General features: G+C 47.6%; 1 protein-coding gene across 1 annotated transcript; it reads right to left on the bottom strand.

The window, feature by feature from the left end:
• Positions 1–10,014: 10,014 nt before the first annotated feature.
• Positions 10,015–15,687, bottom strand: ACR (acrosin). The gene is made up of 5 exons (XM_034985940.1): positions 15,563–15,687; positions 14,380–14,586; positions 13,862–14,145; positions 11,092–11,237; positions 10,015–10,545 (listed from the first exon to the last, which is right to left on the bottom strand). Exons 1-5 carry the CDS (start codon positions 15,637–15,639, stop codon positions 10,015–10,017), a joined length of 1,245 nt encoding a protein of 414 aa, XP_034841831.1. The 5' UTR covers positions 15,640–15,687.
• Positions 15,688–19,714: the final 4,027 nt, after the last annotated feature.

The following is a 19,714-nucleotide window of genomic DNA, read 5'->3' on the forward strand; positions in this document are numbered from 1 at the left end:
AGCTGGTTAAGCGTCCGACTCTTGATCTCAGCTCAGGTCTTGATCTCAGGGTCATGAGTTCAAGCCCCACACTGGGCTCCATGCTGGGCATGGAGCCTACTTAAAAAAAAAAAAAGGCTGCTAGAATCAATAAGTGAACTCACCAAGGTTTCAGGATGCATAATTAATACACAGAAAATAATTATATTTCTATATACTAGCAATGAACAATTGAAAATTGAAATTAAGTATCATTTATAATAATATCAAAAGATGAAATCCTTAGGAATAATTTTGATAAAATATTGACGAAAGACCTGCACACTCAGACTAAAACATTGCCAAGGGAAATTAAACAAGTCTTAAATAGATTTTGTTGGAAAGATACACTGCGTTAATGGTTCAGAGGACTCGATATTGTTGAGATGTCATGTCTCCTCAAATTAATCTACAGAACTGGGGCTCCTGGCTGGCTCAATCAGTAGAGCATGTGACTCTTGATCTCGGGGTAGTAAGTTCGAGCCCCATGTTGACTACTTAAAATAAAAAAATCTTTTTAAAAAAAATGATCTATAGATTCAACATAGTCCCAATAAAAATTCCAGCAGGATTTGTTTTGTAAATCAATAAGGTTATTCTAAAATTCACATGGAAGTGCTAAGGACCTAAAATAGCCAAAACGGCTTTGGACAAAACTTTGAAAGATGCACACTGCCTAATGTCAGGACCTCCTGTGAGCTGCACATAGTAAGACAGTGTGTAACAGTGTCAAGCACACTTGTTCAAAGGAACAAAACAGGGGCACCTGGGTGGCTCAGTCGGTTAAGCGACTGCCTTCAGCTCGGGTCATGATCCTGGAGTCCCCGGATCGAGTCCCGCATCGGGCTCCCTGCTCGGCGGGGAGTCTGCTTCTCCCGCTCATGCTCTCTGTCTCTCATTCTCTCTCTCTCAAATAAATAAATAAAATCTTTAAAAAAAAAAAAAAACAAAGGAACAAAACAGAGCTCAAAAGTAGAGCCATACGTAAGCGGACAACAGATTTTCTTCAGAGATAAGAAGCCACCGTAGGGGAAGAGGAGTCTTCAACACTGGAGCAACTAGATACACACATACAAAAAAATGAGCATCAGTCCACAGGTTACCATAAGCAAAAATTAACTCAAAGGGACCAAGACCTAAATGTAAAACCTAAGACTCTAAAACTTCTAGAAGAAAACATCAAAGAAAATCTTTGAGACCTTAAGTTAAGCAAAAATTTCTTAAATACGACACCAAAAGAATGATCTACAAAAGAACACATTAACTGAACTTAATCAAAATTTAAAAAGACACTATTGAGAGAATTTTAAAAAGCCACAGACTGGGAGAAAATATTTACAAAGCATATATCTGATAGAGGACTTACGTTCAGTACATAAAAAGAACTCTCAAAACTCTAAAAAAAAAAAAGACAATGAAAAATTTTAAAAAGGCAAAAGATTTGAACAGACCACCAGAGAAGATATGTCAATGGCAGTCAGCACATGAAAATATGCTTAACATCACTAGCCTTTAGGGAAATGCACATGGAAACCACATGATTTCCAGGTTGGTGAGCTCATGGCAGTGCTGGGAGGGTGGGGGTCTTGAGAGAACGCGAAGCTCCACAGCCATTCCCCCACATACTTCGCCCTATTCATCTCTTCCATCTGGCTCTTCCTGGATTGTGTCCTTTTAACTAAACCACTAAACAATCCTCAAACAAAAGAGCAAATTGTCTACGGTTAAACGCCCAAAGCCTGAAGAAGGAGATTCAGTGATGGAACTTTCTGTGAGACTGGCAGAGAAAACAATGCCCCGATAGTGCTAGCCACAGATCCTGATGGCAGCAACCACTTCAGGAGACTGGCCACGGGAATGCTGTCACGTCAGCAGCTTGGCTAGGGGGTGGACATTGGACTGGATGGTCATGGATGCCTCGGGTGCAACCTGATGACTGCAGCAAGATACAAGGGGAGAGTAAGCCCTAGGAGTTCTTATCCCACATAAAACATGTCTCTCCTTTCTTTTCTTTTTTTATTTTTATTGTATCCATATTGAGAAGGTGGATGTTGGCTGACCCTACTGTGGTGATCATTTCACAATCGATGTAAATCAAACCACCCTGCTGCAGACCTTAAACTTATACAACAATGTATGTCAATTATTTCTCAATAAAACTGGAGGGGAACAGGATGGGGCGCCTGGGTGGCTCAGTCAGTTAAACGTCTGCCTTCAGCTCAGGTCGTGATCCCAGGGTCCCGGAATCGAGCCCCGCATGGGCAGCTCCCTCCTCAGCGGGGAGTCTGCCTCTCCCTCTCCTTCTGCCCCACCCCCCCATACCCATCATGCTCTCTCTGTCTCTCGCTCTCAAATAAAATCTTTAAAAAAAAAAAAAACTGGGGGGACAAAGACCTCCTGGAAAATGGGAAAGAAGTCCTTTTGCGTTTGAAGAGTTGGTGGGTTTTCTGTGTGGAACTTCCTTTGCATAACGATGAGTTGAGTACAGCTGCTGTTGTTCTGAGATGGTCTCACCTGGAAACCATGAGTGTAACCTTGAAACAGCAACTGATGTATTTCTTGTGTTGTGATCCCACTAACATCAAAAGTGTGTTTGAAAGGCTCCACAGCTTTTATTCTCCAAAGGAATAGCCAAAATTTTATGGGATACGTGTTGTGTTACGTCTACAGGACATTACCACTGGACTCGACAGCGGCCTGATCAGAAATCAGCGCTGCCCGTGAGTGGAAACAGCAGAGTGACTACATCTCCTCAAAATGGCTGTGTTGGTGCTCCTTGGACGAGCAGGACAGAACCACAGACAAAGTACTCTGCGGAGATGTGAGTACTCCCTGACAGAGCCCTATTGGAAGAACTGAAGAAGCTCATTTAGCTCAGATTTAAAATTGGTTTGGGCCCAGTTAAGGATGAAACGACCCGGTTTTCCTTTTCGGTGTTCACGCGTCCGTCGGGACTTTGCACTGGCCTGTGAAACAGAACAACCAAGAGAACTATGCGTTGAATTCGTGTAAACATTCTCTACCTCACCTGGGCAGATATTTTCCTTTTATTCCTTTCTCTCTGGTCAGCTGACTAAACAAACTGTATAAATTTGAAATGAAATGGTCTTGAGAGAAATTATTCAAATTTTTCATAATCTTGAACAAAAGTCATTACATTAAAAGCATTATAGTAGCACAGTTTTTCCTTTAACAGAAACATAATACAAACGTGAGTTTTCTAATTAAAGTATGATTAAGCTTAGTTCCGTAGTCTTATAACTGCGTACGGTACATCTTTTAAGAAGGCATATAAGTGTTATTTAATTGTAGAGTTAGTTAAGGAAATTATTCATAAAATTGGCAAAAAAGTGGACTGTTCTCCAATCACTGTGGTAAAGTGGCATTGTTACATGATAGATATTAATTCACAAATTAGAGTATTTGAAATAATAGGGTATTTAGCATTTGCAGTTTATTTTTTTAAGATTTATTTATTTGAGAGAGAGAGAGCACACATGTGAGCATGGGGGGCGGGCGGGGGGGGTAAGGGCAGAGGGAGGGAGAGAATCTCAAGCAGACTCCCCACTCAGTGCGGGGCCCAATGCAGGGCTCCGTCGGCGGGGCGGGGGGGAGGCTTGACCCCACGACCCTGAGCTCATGACCCGAGCCAAAACCAAGAGCCAGACACTCAATCCATTGAGCCACCCAGGTGCCCCCAGCATTTGTGGTTTAAAACAGTGTTATAATATGTCCTTCAACACCTCTGCTAAAGATGCTCGTGGTGTAGTATAAATTTATTATGCGTATCTACAATTTTGATGATCACTATACAGAAAGTAAGAGTGGGGACACTCCTGGTTTTGCTCTTGTCAGATTTCTCAGGGTCTGGTGTGAACTGATACAGTATTCCTGCATTGACTATGAATTAATCAGTTAATTTGCAGATAGCTAAAGAAAATATCTTCAAACTACATAGGTGCTTCCTCTTTACCTCAAATGGGTTTGCTGATTTAAGAAGAAAATCTGAGAAAGAAGCTCTGAATCTATTCAAAAGTCCAGTTTTATAAGTAGGTTTATTCCTTTATCAGATGAAGTAATGCTAATTTTACTAAGAAACAAAAACAGATTTTAGGTATTAATGAATCACTAACTCTAAAGGCCAGTTTATTCTAACATTTTGTGGCCTCTGTAGAATTTGTGATCACGTGAGTTCTGTTTATCATCTTCGGTGTGGAAAAATGTTTTGGAAGTTCACTTCTGGTGGATTCTGTGGTCTTCTGAACAAGACCTAACAGAGAAGTGCTGTTTGACCTTTTTCAAGAGCGCCCTGTCCTGTAGAGCTCACAGAGTACCTGGGCGCGTGCGGCAGCGTTAGGAGGTAGCAGTCACAGGCCTTGGATAGACTCACACTAAACAATTTACTTAGAGGAGATAGCAGTGGTATTAGAGAATCTATTTCCTTTAAAAAGAACAATCTAAGGTTTGAAATGATTGGAATGCTCATTAAATCTTGGTCTGTTGCAGCAGTCAGCTAACATTTGGTTAAACTCATAGGATCCAAATATAACTTTCAAATTTTTATATTTCCACTATTAATTTGTTCCTTCCTTACTTTCTCATAGATGGATCTCTCATGACTAGAGTCATAGCTGGCCAAATGCAGAGCACCACTTTTCTGAACAAGGTTGTTTTCAAAGGCTTTGCACTAAAGAAGAAATGTGTAGAATGATTTGTTTTATTTGCTTTTAGGAATGTTGACTGTAATTTTGCAAGTGGCCTATATTCTACAGAGTGGTCTTAACAGTGCTGTGTTTGTGTGTACAGTATGTACCTTCAGGGTGAGTGACAGTGTCTCGTGACTGAGGATGAAGGAGAGCTGCCGTGATAGGACAGCCCGCTCATCATCATAGAGCTACGTCACAATGACCGTACTGTATTCACGAGAGAACATCTTCACTGCTTTAATATAAAGCAACACTTAAGTCATCCTCATCGAGGAAAAGTCACTGAAGTGTGGATTCTTATCTCAGAAATTTAAAAATCCAAAATTAAATTAACCAATTTTATATTCCTGGCATACACAGCCTGAAGAATCGTCTGACCCTAACCACACTCCCGAATCTGTCTGAGCATGGAATTTAGCATCTTTTTGGCACAGTGGCACACATTTGCCTAAAAAGGTCAGTTCAGTGGCAGCTCTAGCCAGCCAGGAGAGATGCAAGTGCTGGCCAGGTAGGTCCCACTCCTGGGCTCTGCATTGTCTCTCCTCTTCTTTATGAAAATATCATGGACATGAATGAATTCTCGCTGAGCATGCAGATCAAAACTAGGGTTCTCTAGAGCTTTGGGGAGAAAGAATTAGTGGGGCAAGATCAAAGCATACATTGGAAATAAACCGTATAAAGGTCAATAAGGTGGCACATGATGCTTCTTGTAAAGGGCAAACCTATCATCACCCTAAAAGTGGAGGATGAACTGACTGTGGGCAAGTTGTTGACTTGTGCTAATTTGGGGTTTTTTAAGTATCTTTTTAAAAAGTAATCTCTACAATGCAACATGGGGCTTGAACTCAGGACCCCAAGATCAAGAGTCACACACTCTACTGACTGAGCCAGCCATGCACCCCGAAGATTTTGTTTTAAATATAAAGTGTTCTATTTGGGTGTAGTAACTTCAGCAGACAGGGAAGCTCTGGGAGTTTGGATACTTTGGAATATCTTTATATAGGATAGACCTAGCTTAATGGAGAAATTGTTCTATGACTGTTGCTATCGGTATGTCTTTCAGATGTTTTCCATTGATGTTTGTGATGCTCAAAAAATCCAAATTCTGTTTGAATGAATTTAATTTTATGCTTTTTTCTCTCCACCTCCTCCTCTCCCTAGGTGCCCTCCCACATTTTGCTACTGTCAAAAGTTACTGCCCCATTACCTCATGATAAATCTTAACTATATTCATTTAGAATGCCTTAAATATATTTATAGACTACACTTGTGGATAAAAACCCCACACATGACATATTATTACACACCTATAAGAATGGCTAAAATTTGGGGCACCTGGGTGGCTCAGTTGGTTAAGTGACTGCCTTTGGCTCAGGTGATGATCCCGGGGTCCTGGGATCAAGCCCCATGTCGGGCTCCCTTGCTCAGCGGGGAATCTGCTTCTCCTTGTCCCTCTGCCCCTCCCCCTGCTTGAACTCACTTGTGCTCTCTCTCTCTCTCAAATAAATAAATAAAATCTTTTAAATTTTTTTTAAAAATTAAATTAAATCAAAAAGACAGAGCACACCGAGTGTTGGCAAGGAGCTGGAGGAACTGGAACTTTCAGAAACTGCTGATGGGGATGTAGAGTGTTGAAACTGCCTTGAAGACACGTTTTGGCAGGTTTTAAAAGTGCTCACCATACACCTACCATATGATCCTGCATGTAGGTACTTAACCAGGAAATATGAAAGCATACGCCCACACAAAGACTTGTGTACAAATGCTCATAGCTGCTTTATTTCTAATGACCTAAAACTGTAAAGTCCATCACCTGGTTAACAGAAACAAATGGTGGGGTAGTCACATAGTGGAGCACTGGGTGGTGACAAGGACTAGACACAAGGACTGTCCAGTCCACAAGGACTGGAACACACTGCCACATGGATGAATCTCAAAATGACTATGCTGAGTGAAAGAAGCTAGACCAAAAAAAAGAGCACTTGCTGTATGATTGCATTTATTAAAAATTTTTTAAAAATGCAAACGGATACACAATGAGAGAAACAGAGCAGAAGTTGCTAGGGCCAGGGAGGGAAGGGGCTGGAGGGATTACAGAGTGCCCCAAGGAAGCCTTTGGAGGGATGGACAGGTTCACTATGTTGATTGTGGTGCTGGTTTCCTGGGTGCATTCATATGTCAAAACTTACACCTGCCATGTAACCCAGCCATTCCACTATCTGAGTACCTACCCAAGAGAAGTACACAGGCCCAACCATAGTGACCAGAAGCAGGTCACTGACGATTCTTTACCAAGAATATAGTTTCTGCAGAAAACTCCATTAAGCTAATTTCTGTTTCTTGATTAGTTTTCTACACAATAAAGATGAACTACCTCCACTTTTCCCACTTCCATTTAAAATGTACTAAAATTATATTCATTGGCATCAGTTTTTTCCTTGCAAATATAAGATTTCTTATATTGGGGGTGCCTGAGTGGCTCGGTCGGTTAAACGTCTGCCTTCAGCTCAGGTCACGATCTTAGGGTCCAGGGATCGAGCCCCTCGTCGGGCTCCCTGCCCAGTGGGGAGCCTGCTTCTCCCTCTGCCTCTGCAACGTGTCTCGCGCTCTCTCTCTCAAATAAATAAATAAATAAATAAATAAATAAATAAATAAATCTTAAGAAAAGACTTCTTATATTGATCAAATTCGCAATTAGAACTTGTGCCTACACACATCGTAGGTCTGTTCTTCCCGAATGCTCAGGAGTCAGGCTTTTACCACGTGCACAGGTTTAGCCACCGTCAAATCATTTTGTTACTGTTCCTAGCAATAAAATACATTATGAATTCTGTTTTTCAGAAGAATACTTATCATTTGCCCAAACCATCCCACAGAGAGACGGTGAGCACATCCCTCAGTTGCCTAGGTGCCCCTTGGTGCCAGCTCATTGTACAGCCTGTCCAGGTTTCCCCGTTCGTCTTGTCTCTGCATGCAGCAATATCTGCTCCGGGACCTGTCAGCCATTTTCGGGGTTAGAGTATCCACAGGGATGTGAAGGCAGATCAGAGAGTCTCACTTCACTTGTCAACAACTTCAGTCATAATTTTAAAAATGAAAATTAGAGCATCTATTAGTTTTGCAAAAATCAGTGAATTTGATATAAACCACTATTGGCTTATATGGGGGAAATGGGTACATTGAGGGAAAGCTAAAGCGGGGGCCAGATAACCCCTCCCAGGAAGGAAATGTGGCACTGTATCTCGTAAGTACCCCTTCTGCACAACATAATTTTGAGAAAGTGAGTCCCTGTGTGCTGATACGAAAATAACTCTAATTTGCTAAATGAAGTCAGAGTAGTATGAACAGTGAATAAATAAGAAGGGTATTATACATATATATATTAGTGGGCATGGAAAGTTTCGGAAGATACACAAGAAACCATCACTCGATTCTGCAGAGGCCTCCCATCAGTGTTCCCTGAGCATAAGCCCTGTCTCTCCAGGAAAGAGACCCAAGTGTCAGCTACAGATGACAGGCCCAATGAGGAGAGAAGGGAAAAACTAAGGACAAGGATTCAAGCATGTGAAAGGACAGAGTGCCAGGAGAATCCGTTCTGGATCCTGGGAAGCTCTGAGGAGGAGGGATGACCTGTAAGTGGAAAGAAACTACTGGTACTGTAGCTCCTCCAAATTTGTCCCACATCCTCCACACCCACCCCTACTCCCTAGCCTGAGCACATCTTGCCCCACCATTCCCACCTGTAAGCTCAGGGTTCAGGACTGCCCAGGAAGGGTGAGGGCAGGTCCTGAGTTGCTGCCATGGCTGTTTCTGCTCTTTGGACCATGTGGCCCATAGCTTGGTTTCTGTCTCACTCTGTGACTGACACTGAGTTTTGTTCAGTGTTTAGAGGGTACCTGGTGTCTGACACCAGGGTACAAAGCTTATGTACCCAATAGGGAGATTAAGAAACTAACTTTAGAAGAGACAGACCAAAGCCAACAAAAGGAATCATGGACATGCCAACTCTAATCTTAGTAATGTTGGCTCTCAGTGAAGGCAGATAAAATTTGTTTTTTTTATTTTATCAAATGCTAATACACTATAGAGCTATGGGCCACCCAGATCAATTTGCAAGCCCTCTTAGGTAGCCGAGGTATTCCAGGGCTCATAAGTGCACAGACAATGTACACCCGAGTGCCCATGCGTAAGTATAAGGTTACCCAGCATCTCATCACCAGTTGGCTCTAAATTAGAGCCCACATCTATAAGCATGTATGGCGTGTCACGCTCTGCTCTGAAAGCTTCACATCTGTCCTAATTTCATTGTCACACAACCCTCTGGCCATATTCCCAAGGCCACATAGCTGATGAGGGGTAAAGCAGGGGGTTTGTTTGAACCCAGACAGACTGATGAATCCTGAAAATAAAGACTCATAGCTGCTTCATCAGTCCCTGTTGCAGCCCCAGCAGGAAAAGGACAGGGTCCTTGGTCTTCCTCACCCAAAGTTCTTCCCTCATGCTCCTGTACCCTTTGCCATCTGTCTTTGCAACCAGAACATAGGGCCATCTTGCACTCGAAACATGTGCACACAGTGAACAGGTGAACAGGTATGAGACTGTTGCTTGTTGCAGCAACTGCCCAGCCAGGAGCCCAGGGGTTTCTTTCTGGAGCCTGCCATCTTTAATCCCCAAGTGGCTAATCCAGCATTTAGGCTTGATCTAGGTCCTGACCAGAGTGGGCAGTTGACCTGAGGCCATCGAGGTCTCTTTCTCAGGAATTCACAAATGGGCATAAGCAATTCTGGTTGAGGGCAGACTCCTGCCTGGGGTTGGCCATGTGGACTGAGCATCAGATGGCCACACTACAAAACTTCAGACTGGAGTCATTCTTCCAATGGACTCAGACCCATACCCCTCCTTCTGAGTCAGCTCACCTCACAGAAGTGCTCCAGGGCCCACCTGCACTGATTTAATAAGCAGAGACTCTGAGTGTGAGATCCAGACCATACCTGGCCTGTTGCCCCAGATCGCCTTGTTCCAACTTCAAAAATCAAGATTTAGGAAACCACAGTTGCCACTGACATACTAGCAATTCCACCTTGTTGGAGGGTGACAGAGGAAGGACAGATTTGCTGGGGGAGGGTTTGGATTGAGTTGGGGAGGGCAGGTAGGAAGAAGTCCAGAAAGCATCTCTTCATGGATATATATATATATTTTATATATCTATATTTATATTTATATTTATTTATTTCATCTTTGTTTTCTTGGGAGTAAAGGGCTCACTGGGTCTGTTGGGAGTGGGGTCGGATCAGGAGGCGGCGGTCAGCTCTGGGAGATCTGTGGTCTCCATCTCGTAATACCCCTTTGCGTTAGAAAACGTCTTCCCCTTCAAGATCTCTGTGAGTTGCTGTAGTCGCTTGGCAAAAGAAAGTACTTGGGGAGGTTTAGTGATAGGTGGGGGAGCAGGTGGGGGTGGGGGTGGAGGCGGGGGTGGGGGTGGGGCCGGGGGTTTGGGTCGAGGTCGAGGTCGAGATGCAGGGGGGCTGGGAGGAGGTCGAGGAGGACGTTGGAAGTACCAAGGAGGGCGAGCAGAAGGGCGGGCAGAGGGGTCTTTAGCTGGGATTGCTTGAGAAGTCGGATGGGGAGGGGTGGGCAGTTGAGCCATGTGCAAGGCATTAGAACCGATCTTGGAAGCAATCCAGTTCAGATAGGGCCAGGTGGCCGTGTAGACTCCGGGGCGCTTAGCTCGGGCACAGCCTACCCCCCAGCTTGTGACTCCCACGACCACATAGGTGTTTGCCACGTTGTCTCTGCACATGAGAGGCCCGCCGCTGTCCCCCTGCCCAGAAGGACACAGAAGTCACTCTCCGTCTGAGCCACTTTTCCCCTGCCCAGAAGGGCCATAGGCTCTGGAAGGACAGTTTCTTCAGTCACATGGCTTCTTGCTGCCATGAACACAAGTGGTGGTGGTAAACTTTGAGTTGGTGTCAACAGCTTCAGGTGGACGTGAGAAGGGGATGGATTGTCACGGGTCTCCTTGCAGTGAGGAGGGAAGAGAAGCGACCCATGTGTCCATGTGTGAGGCTTTATGCATGCATGGGCATGTGTGTACGAGTGGATTTGAAGATTTTGTATTCTGGTGAGGAGAGAGAAGCATTCTCTTCCAGGGTAGTGTTTGGGTGGTATGATCTTTGTGTCACGGTGGGACACAGCTCTCTGTGCAGTGACTGGCTCTTTGGAGGGGCAGCAGGCATCACCTCCCATCCTCACTGCTACAAGATGGGGCCAGGGAAAGGGTCACTGAAGCAGGGCCCTGGCGGGAGTGGAGTTCAGGGATCCACAAAAGAGGTGCTGGCAGGGAAAGGGGCACCCGAAGGGAAGTTACCTGGCAGGTGTCGATCTTGCCCTCAGGGTACCCTGCACACACATTGGTTGAACGAATGCGCCCGTTGTACCACTGGGTGGAGTTACATAAGTCGAGGTCGATGAGGTTCACACGGGCCTCCTGCAGTGTAGGTGCGATCCTGTAGGCTACAGCCAGGCGGCTCAGTGGTCAGCGATCACAGAAGACACGTTCTGGGAAAGCCCTGCCTCCTCCCTCCACGGAAACCCCATCATCCTGAAATGCTCTACTTCAACCTAAAATCCATGAAAGTCAATGCCCCTGGCCTCTCCTCAGATAATTCTGAAGGATGTGGGGTGGTGGAGGCATATGCAGGTGAAGAGGAGGGGCAGTGCATGGAGGATGAGCAGATGCGGCTGCAGGAATGTGTGTTGATGCCAGATGATTATTCACAGCTACAGCCAGGATGTGTCACCTCATTTACACCCCACAGTGACCCCCTGTGTTGAGCGCTGGGACTCACCTTGCCTCCAATCAAGAGCTTGCGGCACCACTTGCCCAAACATCCTGGTAGGGATGTGGTGTGGCTTGGACTCGGACCAAGGTTTTCCTCTCTGCACTCAAATCCAGGACACACATTTCATTTCCCCACAGTACGGCTCTAAGTCACCCTCCTTGCTTTTTATCCCCCGTTAAACCCCTCAGCTCAGTTCTGGGCAGGATCTGCTGGAGTTGGGCAGATGAGTCCCTCCCCACGTGCCTCCCATCCATTTTGAAGTTACAGAGAAGGAGGAGCTGCAGGATGGCCTCCACACACACAGACCTGTCAGGGGCATGGGTGGTTGGAATAACCGGAAGGCAGGTCAGAACATCCTTTACAGCCCCAGAGCCTCCATCATGACCTTTGGGTTAAGAAAGGCCCAGCCCAGGCTATGATTCCATCAGCCAACCTCACACCTGGCTATAGGGGCAGCTATCCCCTCTTCATCAAGTGGCCTCCCCCCACCACAGCAGCACCCACAGCCTGGTGGGTGGGTCTGAAATCGCCTGCATCTGGGTGGAGAGGTGGTGGATCACACTTGGAACATGGCGGTGTAGGCCAAGTGGGAAGCCAGAACCAAGTGGAGCAGAGTGGATGGAGCTAGGCACACAGCAGGCGCCGGCAGACAGCTGACCGTGTGTTTGTGTGGCTTGGACTCCGTCTCCAGTCCCTTCAGGTCAACTTTGCGTACCACCCAAGCAGGGTTAGTTTTGTACTTGCACTGCCCCCAAGGCAGGGGTGACATGGAAATGACCACCACAACAAGCCCGGTCGCTTATGGTGACCCTTTAGATCTATGGAAGAGCCAGATGACCTGGAAGAGAACAGGGTTTTCTCAATCCCAACACCTTGGCTTTAAATGCTAAAAAGTCCACAAGAACTTGAAATTCAATAGAACAGGAGGACTACCCCAGAAGCATATGGGCTCAAGGAGGAGGTAGAAAAAGGAAGGTCTGCAGAAATGTCACAGAAGTTTGGAGGCTGGGGATTTCTTTAAGACTTGGCCTTAACAGTGGGGGGTGTATTCACCAGAAGATGATAGAAATCCCACTAAGTTGAGGAGGATTCTAGAACAAAAGAGGCCTTGTGTGACGTCCAGGGTGTAGCTGGGAGCCTATAATCCTTTTGAGCGATAGGATAGCAAAGGTGGCGGTAGGGGTGGGAGTGTAGATGGGAACCCTGAGATCAGCCCCCCCCAGGGACTACAAGAACCCTGGGACACTGCGCACATGTTTGGGTGGGTGGGCAGAGCAGGGTAGGCTGGGGGCGGGACAAGAAGAATGCTCTAGAGGCCTCAGCAGAGCCATGGACATCAATAGCCAGACAGAGGTTGATACCCCAGGCCAGGGAGGGAAGGGTCAGCAGAGGCCAGTGAAAACAGGGGTGCCCGGGAGGAGAAGCAACCCAATCAGAGAAGGGGGCCAGCCTTGAGAGAGGGAAGAAGAGTTACAGGAAGCATACTGAAACTACCAGGGTTTTGCCACCAGAAAAGGCTGAGTTTTGAACCCCAAATGACTGAAGTGCCTTGAATTAGGAGCTCTCGGTTTTCCATTATCAAGGGACAGAAGAGCTTTCAGTCTCTCTTCACATCCCCAATGTGACTGGGTAAAAAGTCCATGTGGTCACCTGTGGAAAGCTGAAAGGCCTAACCTACTCGTCAAACCCTTACTGCCCACTGCTGACCTGCCAAGAAACCTGTCCCCTCTCTCCAGAGAAAATGAAGTCACTCGGATGGGGAGGGTGGATTCTCGCATTGTGACCACCAAGGGTGGGAAGCGGAGGTTCACTGAGGTCAGGAGGGCTGGGCTCTGGTGTGTCAGAGCTCAGAGACCACGTGACATGGCCCTTCCACTCACAGATGGGGAAATGGATGTCCAGAGAGGAGAGGAGTTGGCCCACAACCACAAAACCCCATCTAGAGCTCTTCTCCAAGTGCCGTTTCAGGGGACAATCCCCCGTTTCCAGAAGGTAACAACTGGGGTTCCAGGCCCCAGATAGAGCCACAGCCCAGACCCCATTCAAAAAATGCCCAGGTTCTCCTGTGGCTGCATGCACCCTTCCGTCCAGCGACCACACGAGCCGTCGGTGGTGAGGCCGAGGACAGGGGACTCGGCTGCCAGTTTCTCCTGCTCTAAAAGGGGACAGTGTCCCGCATTCTGGTGGACATCACCACTAGGTACTACATATGGCCCCTGCACTTCAGAGACCACTGAGGGAATGACCAGCAGTGCCCCTACCCCTATGAGAGCCCCCCCCCGCCCCCATACTCACCTTTCTCTTTCAAGAATCCCCAGCCAGCCACCCAGCAGGCCTGGGGAACTCTAGGTGGGCCCGCCCTGAATTGGGGCAGGCAGCCCGTTCCGATGAATTGCCCACAGGGAACGGGAGGGGTGATCTTCATGAGAGCGATGTCATTGTGCTCTAAACTGGGGATGTATTTCTCATGAATGATGATTTTCTCGACATATCTCTCCTGTTGAGGCGGCTTCGCTGGCTTATCGTTCCCATACACAATTTCCCTTGCTCCAAAAATCAGTCTCCAGTCATATACTTTTCTGTGGGCACAGAGGCAAGCCAGGTCATCCTCAGAAAGGACGGGCTTGACAGAAACCTCTGGTGATCATGACCCTCAGAGCCCTCCCCCAGCAAGGGCCTGGGCCCACCCACTCATGGTCTGGTTGCCACAAGGCCCAGAGCCCCGGGGAGACTGTGCACAGAGAGCCCTGGAGAATGTCCCTTTCTGGGAAGAGCCTTTCTGAAGACCTCCCTCCACGCGCTCCCACACGTACTTTTTGGAGACGAAGCAGTGGGCAGCCGTAAGCAGCCAGTGGGAGTTCAGCAAGGTGCCTCCGCACGCATGGTACCTTCGGTTATTGTGGGATGTGAAGACCTGGAGGCTGACCATCCAGGGCCAGGCCCCGATTGTTGCATCCTGCCCTCCGATGATACGGCCACTCCCCGGTGGGTTCTGCCTGAACCGTAACCCACAGGGGCCACTGAGGAGAGACCAGGGGCACAGTTCAAACCAAGAAGAGGCACAGCCTGTCCTCGCACCTGCACGATGCGGGAAGCAGGGCTAGGGGGCTGGGCAAAGTGGGGCAGCCGGGAGTGTGGAGGGTCCGAAGGGGAGCTGCTGAGGAGAGGCGCTGTCAGGGCGGGAGGGAGGCCGGAAGCTGCAGGCTCCACAAAATGGTTTTGAGGAGTGTGAGTTCTGGGGTCTTGTGGGTGTAGCCACAAGGCGAGGAAAGAAGGGGCCATAGGAAGCAGGACAGATGATAAGGGCCCTAGAAAAATGGGAGATCCCTAGGCAGAGGGGGAGGCTAGAGGTGGAGATAGAGAGGTGTAATGGCTTGAGGTCTTTAGAGCCAATTCTGGGTGGGAGACTCAGGGAACAGCCACAGGGGTCTTGGGGCTGCAGGGTGGGGTTGGAAGGTTGCAGGAGGAGGGAGAGTAGCCAAGGCAGGTCCAGTGGTCCCAGGGTGGGGAGCAGCGGGGGTCCAGGGGTGGAATTCTGGGAACTGGGGAGAGGCCACAACAGTTTGGGGGTACCTTGGGGGCTGTCGGAGTCTAAGGTGGAGGGGGACCCTGGAAGAATGCCATGACAATACCCTGGGGTCTTTGGGGTCAGCCACAGGTGGGGCCACCTCAGTATCTGTGGGAAGAAAGGGGTTTCTAAAAATTGGGACTTGATGTTTAAGAGGCAGTGAGGTCAGTCTCTAGGTGAGGAAAGGGCCCCAGTGTCTGTGTTATGGGAGGCATAGGAGCCCAGGGGTCAGCCCTGGGGGCTCTGGGCTGATGAAGCTGGGAGCAGGGATGGTCTGAGTTGGGGGTGTGGGTCACACCTGTGAGACCCAGGGGACTACTAAGGCCCAAGTTTGGCCTCCTCCCTAGCCCTGGACAGAGGGAGTCTGGGTGGGGCCTGCTATTCAGAAGACACTCTTTCCATCCCCTGGAGGTGTCCCTGACACTTACTCACACGTGGCGTTATCTTTGGCAACCACAGACACTGCCAAGACCAGCAGAACGGCAGTTGGCAGCATCTCTACCATACTCCTGCCCCAGCCTGACCTGGAAGCCCAGTGACCTCACAAAGCTCTGTGGCCTCCTGACCAATCAGCATGGCTACCTCCCCCCCTCCCCCACCCCAATAGCCAGGCCAGGCAGGAGCCCTTTAGCTTAACAGGTTCAGGCTGACACAAGATCCCAGCTTTCTGTACAGGGTCCCCCACACCCCTCGGGTGATGGGGGCTCATATGCAGCCCCCTCCCTCTGTCCCAAGGCCAGGATCTTCATTCCCAGTTACCCTTCGAAGGTTCCGTATCATCTGAGGATCCAGTTTTGTGCAGTTTCAGGGTCTGCCCCTCATGCAAGCTGCAACCACAGTTCCTGTTCCAAATCATGGGCTGAGGGGCAACTCTGTCCCTCTGTGTCAAGATGACGCAGCATGTCAATGGTCACAGGGTGTCAGGCTCACAAGATTAATCGATCCTTAACACTGTGTAGAGCAAATTGTCTTTCCCTCTTCCAAGTACATACTATCAGCATACTTTTCAAAGAGTCACTCTGAATTTCTCTAATTTAGGACTACAAAGCCCACCTTTCTATTCACTGCTGAGTATCACAAGGTCTGGTGTTTCCTACCTGAGTGTCTCCAGGTCTCCTCTCTGGGACCTACATGCTGCAAGGTGTGTCTCCTATATTTGAGGGTCAGGAATTCTCACCACAATCACCTGAATATCCTGAGGTTTCATTTCTTCTGATTGTCAGGAGATAGCATCTCACCTACGGGAGGATGACAAATGCTCACCTCACATACCTGCATGTTAAGAAGTTTCACCTTCCTGTAGGAGTGTGAGGTGGTCACACCTCCACCTGCATGAAGGGCGGTGTCCCCTCCTCTCGCTGAGTGTAAGTTCTCCACTAGACCATCTGAGCATCAAGAGGTTGTCCCTCGCCTACCTGTGTGTCAGGACACCTCATAGCTTCTTCCTGAGTGTTAAGAGTTTTCAGATTGTCAAATGAGCTTTATTCTTCTACTATCTTCTCTAACTGAATGTCACACTTTCTCAGCTCACATAACTTTCAGGAGGTCACATGCCCTTCAACTGAATATCCAGTAGGTCTTATATATCTTTACCTGAGTATCAGGAGCCATCATCTCCTTTTCCTGAATCTGAGGATGTCTCTTTTCTTCCATCTCAAGGCCAAAGGCCTCATCTCTACCACCCGAGTGTCACTTTGTGGCATCTTCTCTACCTGAGAACCCAGAGGTCTTTTCTATCCCCTACCTGAAGGTCAGGAGGTGCATCTCACCTATATGAGTGCACTGAGGTTTCCTCGGCCATACTGAAGTGCCAGGAAGTCTCATGTTCCCTACTTGAGTACAGTCTCCCTCCCTACCTAAAAGTCATGAGCTTTTATCTTCTCTACCTGAATATCACAAGGTCTCCTTTACTCGGTAGATGTCTGACATTCTCATCTCAGCTCCCTGATTGTCTGAAGGTTTCTGTCTCCTTCCTGAGGGTCTTGAGGTCTCATCTCCCCTACCTGAGGGTCATGAAATCTCCTGTCTCCCATTCGAGTGTAAGGAGGTCTTCTATGCCCTACCTGAGTGTCAGGAGATCTTGTCTCTCATCTCTTCTGCTAGATCTGGAGTTTCCATCTCTTCTCTCTTAGTGACCAAGGGATCTCCGCTCCCCTATTTGAATGTGCCAAGGTCATATCATCCCTACCTGCAGGTCTGGTGTCTCCCTCTCTTCTACTTAATTGTCAGACCTCTCATTTCCTCTCCATGAGTGTCCCCAAGTCTACTCTTCTTGCAGGTCAGAAGGTCTTGCCTCTCCTAGTATGGGGTGTAGGAATGCTGACAATACTGACTCCATCTCTGGTCATGTTTGCACAGTGACCTCTCTTGGGGCTGTGTGTTCCAGGTGCCTTGGAGATTGACATATACCTCAGAAATGCCTGCCAAGGCCAGGATGGGGGGAGGCTTGTTTTCGCCTCCCAAGAATCTGTTAGAGATAACCTAGTCTTTCCCCTTGCTGAGGCACAGGGGGTGGCACAAGATCTAATTACAGGTTAGCTGTCAATTAGGTGCATGCAAGTCCTCTGAGGTGCATGTGAACCCTTTGATCTCCCTACAATGTCCTTCTGCGTGTCCCCTCTCTCTATAAAATCTGTGGACTAAGGTCTGGATTTTGCGGAGAATAACTCTGCAGCTGCTGTGGATTGTCCTCTGCCCGATCCACCTGTCAGTATGTTACCCTGAATAAAACTCTGTGCGAACGGTATGGAGTGACCTGCTTGGTTTTCCAGTCTCAAAATGCCTTCTCTGTTTGGGGAATACTTTCCTGTCCCTCCTCCAACTTCTGACACTGGGCCAGGACTTCTTATCTTTGTTTAGCAGGGAGTGACAAGGCAGGATGATTCAACTCCCTTGAGTTTTGATATGTATTACTTACATTCCTGCCAGGCAACAAGTTGTATTTCCCCTTGATGAATGTAATTGGGCCTCAATAACATCACCTTTGTGAGTGTCACAAGATTTTTATCGCTGCTACCTGCATGTCAGGAAGGCTCCCTGTTTTCCACCCGAGTATAAGGAGAATGTGTGTCTCCTAGGGAAGTTTCAGGGCCCTTGTGTACTTTCCCCAAATGGTAGGTTTTTTACTTCTCAGACCTGAGTGTCACAGAACATCTTTCTTCCCCACCTGCTCCTGTATGTAAGTGTCCAAGGCCTTTTCTTTTTCTTTTCTTTTCTTTTCTTTTTTTTTGTAGCCTTCATGTCAGGTGGTCTCCCCTCCTTTATCTGAAGTTCAGGAAGTCCTATTTCACCAACCTGAGTGTTAACAGTTTGCAACTCACCTACTGAGTGTTAGGAGGCCTCACGTATTTTAACTGAGTGTCAGATTGTGCCTGATAAAGTAATCAAAAACGCTTTGGAATTATAGTTCAAGAAATGGCAACAGGAATTCAAGATGTGATCATTAAAATTTTGACTGTTTAAGAAAACACCTATTCAGGAGTTTTTACAGGATATTAATGGGCATAAAATTGGTACGGTATTTAGGTCCATGAGAAGCATTTAGCAGAATTATGTAAACATTTATTTTGATGTTAATATGTACAATTTTCCAGAAATCACAACCTTTGCAAGTATTTAAATATATGATGAAAATAGGGTGCCTGGGCGGCTCAGTCAGTTAAGCGTCGGCCTTCAGCTTGGGTCATGATCTCGGGGTCCTGGGATGGAGTCCCTCATTGGGCTCTCTGCTCAGCGGGAAGCCTGCTTCTCCTTCTGCCTGCCCCTCCCCCTGCTTGTGCTCTCTCTCTCTCCCTCTCTCAAATAAATAAAATCTCTAAAAAAAATTTTTTTAAAGAAAATGTTATAAGCTTCAAGACAAAAAGCAGTACCTAGTTTTTCAATAATACAGTTAAAGACCCAGTGCCTAGATTCTAGAAGACAACTACTGTCTGAATCCACAGGGTCACATTCACTTCTGATTCTAGAAGGGGCTGCCGGTCATAGTAACTGCCCCCGTGGCCACAGGATAGGCACATGGCCCACCCAGGTTTAATTCTGTCGTTAAACCTAATGGAAGAAGCAAACATCTCAAATAAAAGTGACTTCTACATTCTGTTCCAAAGCACAAGAGAGAGAGGTAGGAAAGTACTGGACAGTTAGGACTCTGGGCCCAGAGGATGCGGCCCCAATGGCTACGGGGGGCTTGACTCGGGCCAAGGTGAAGCTCCCAGCACAGGGAGCAGGATGAGGGGTTCCCCATCCCCACTCCCCTCCACCTCACCTCCCTCCTTGCCCTCCTCCATTCCCACTCCCATATACCCACCTGCTTACCCCCAGCCTGCTTCCTGCTCCTCACTTCCAAACCCCTACCCCGCCCACCTGACCAGTCCTACTCCCACACCATCTTTCCTCATCCTGATCCCTCACCCCTCTTCAGCAAGGCCCTCTGCAGAGGAGACACCTTGACCATGCACCCAGCCCAAGTTGTCCACAGGATCTCGGGCAGGGGTGGCTGGGGTGAGGGGGAGTTAGGGCTACAGCCTCTACTCCAGGCTCTAGAAAGAGTGTTGGTGAGTTGCTTGGCGGCCCCAAAAGGACAT

Source organism: Mirounga leonina, unplaced genomic scaffold (genome assembly GCF_011800145.1).
Source record: "Mirounga leonina isolate KUSES-001 unplaced genomic scaffold, KU_Mleo_1.0 Mir_375, whole genome shotgun sequence".
Taxonomy (NCBI): domain Eukaryota; kingdom Metazoa; phylum Chordata; class Mammalia; order Carnivora; family Phocidae; genus Mirounga; species Mirounga leonina.

What these genes read in the sequence shown, in the direction of transcription:
- ACR (XM_034985940.1), bottom strand. Translation starts at nt 15,639, where the DNA reads ATGGTAGAGATGCTGCCAACTGCCGTTCTGCTGGTCTTGGCAGTGTCT. An exon ending in AAAGATAACGCCACGTGTGA is followed by an intron (nt 14,587 to 15,562) that starts GTAAGTGTCAGG and finishes GTCTCTCCTCAG; the next exon opens with TGGCCCCTGTGGGTTACGGT. An exon ending in GGGATTCTTGAAAGAGAAAG is followed by an intron (nt 11,238 to 13,861) that starts GTGAGTATGGGG and finishes GCCTGGCTGTAG; the next exon opens with CCTACAGGATCGCACCTACA.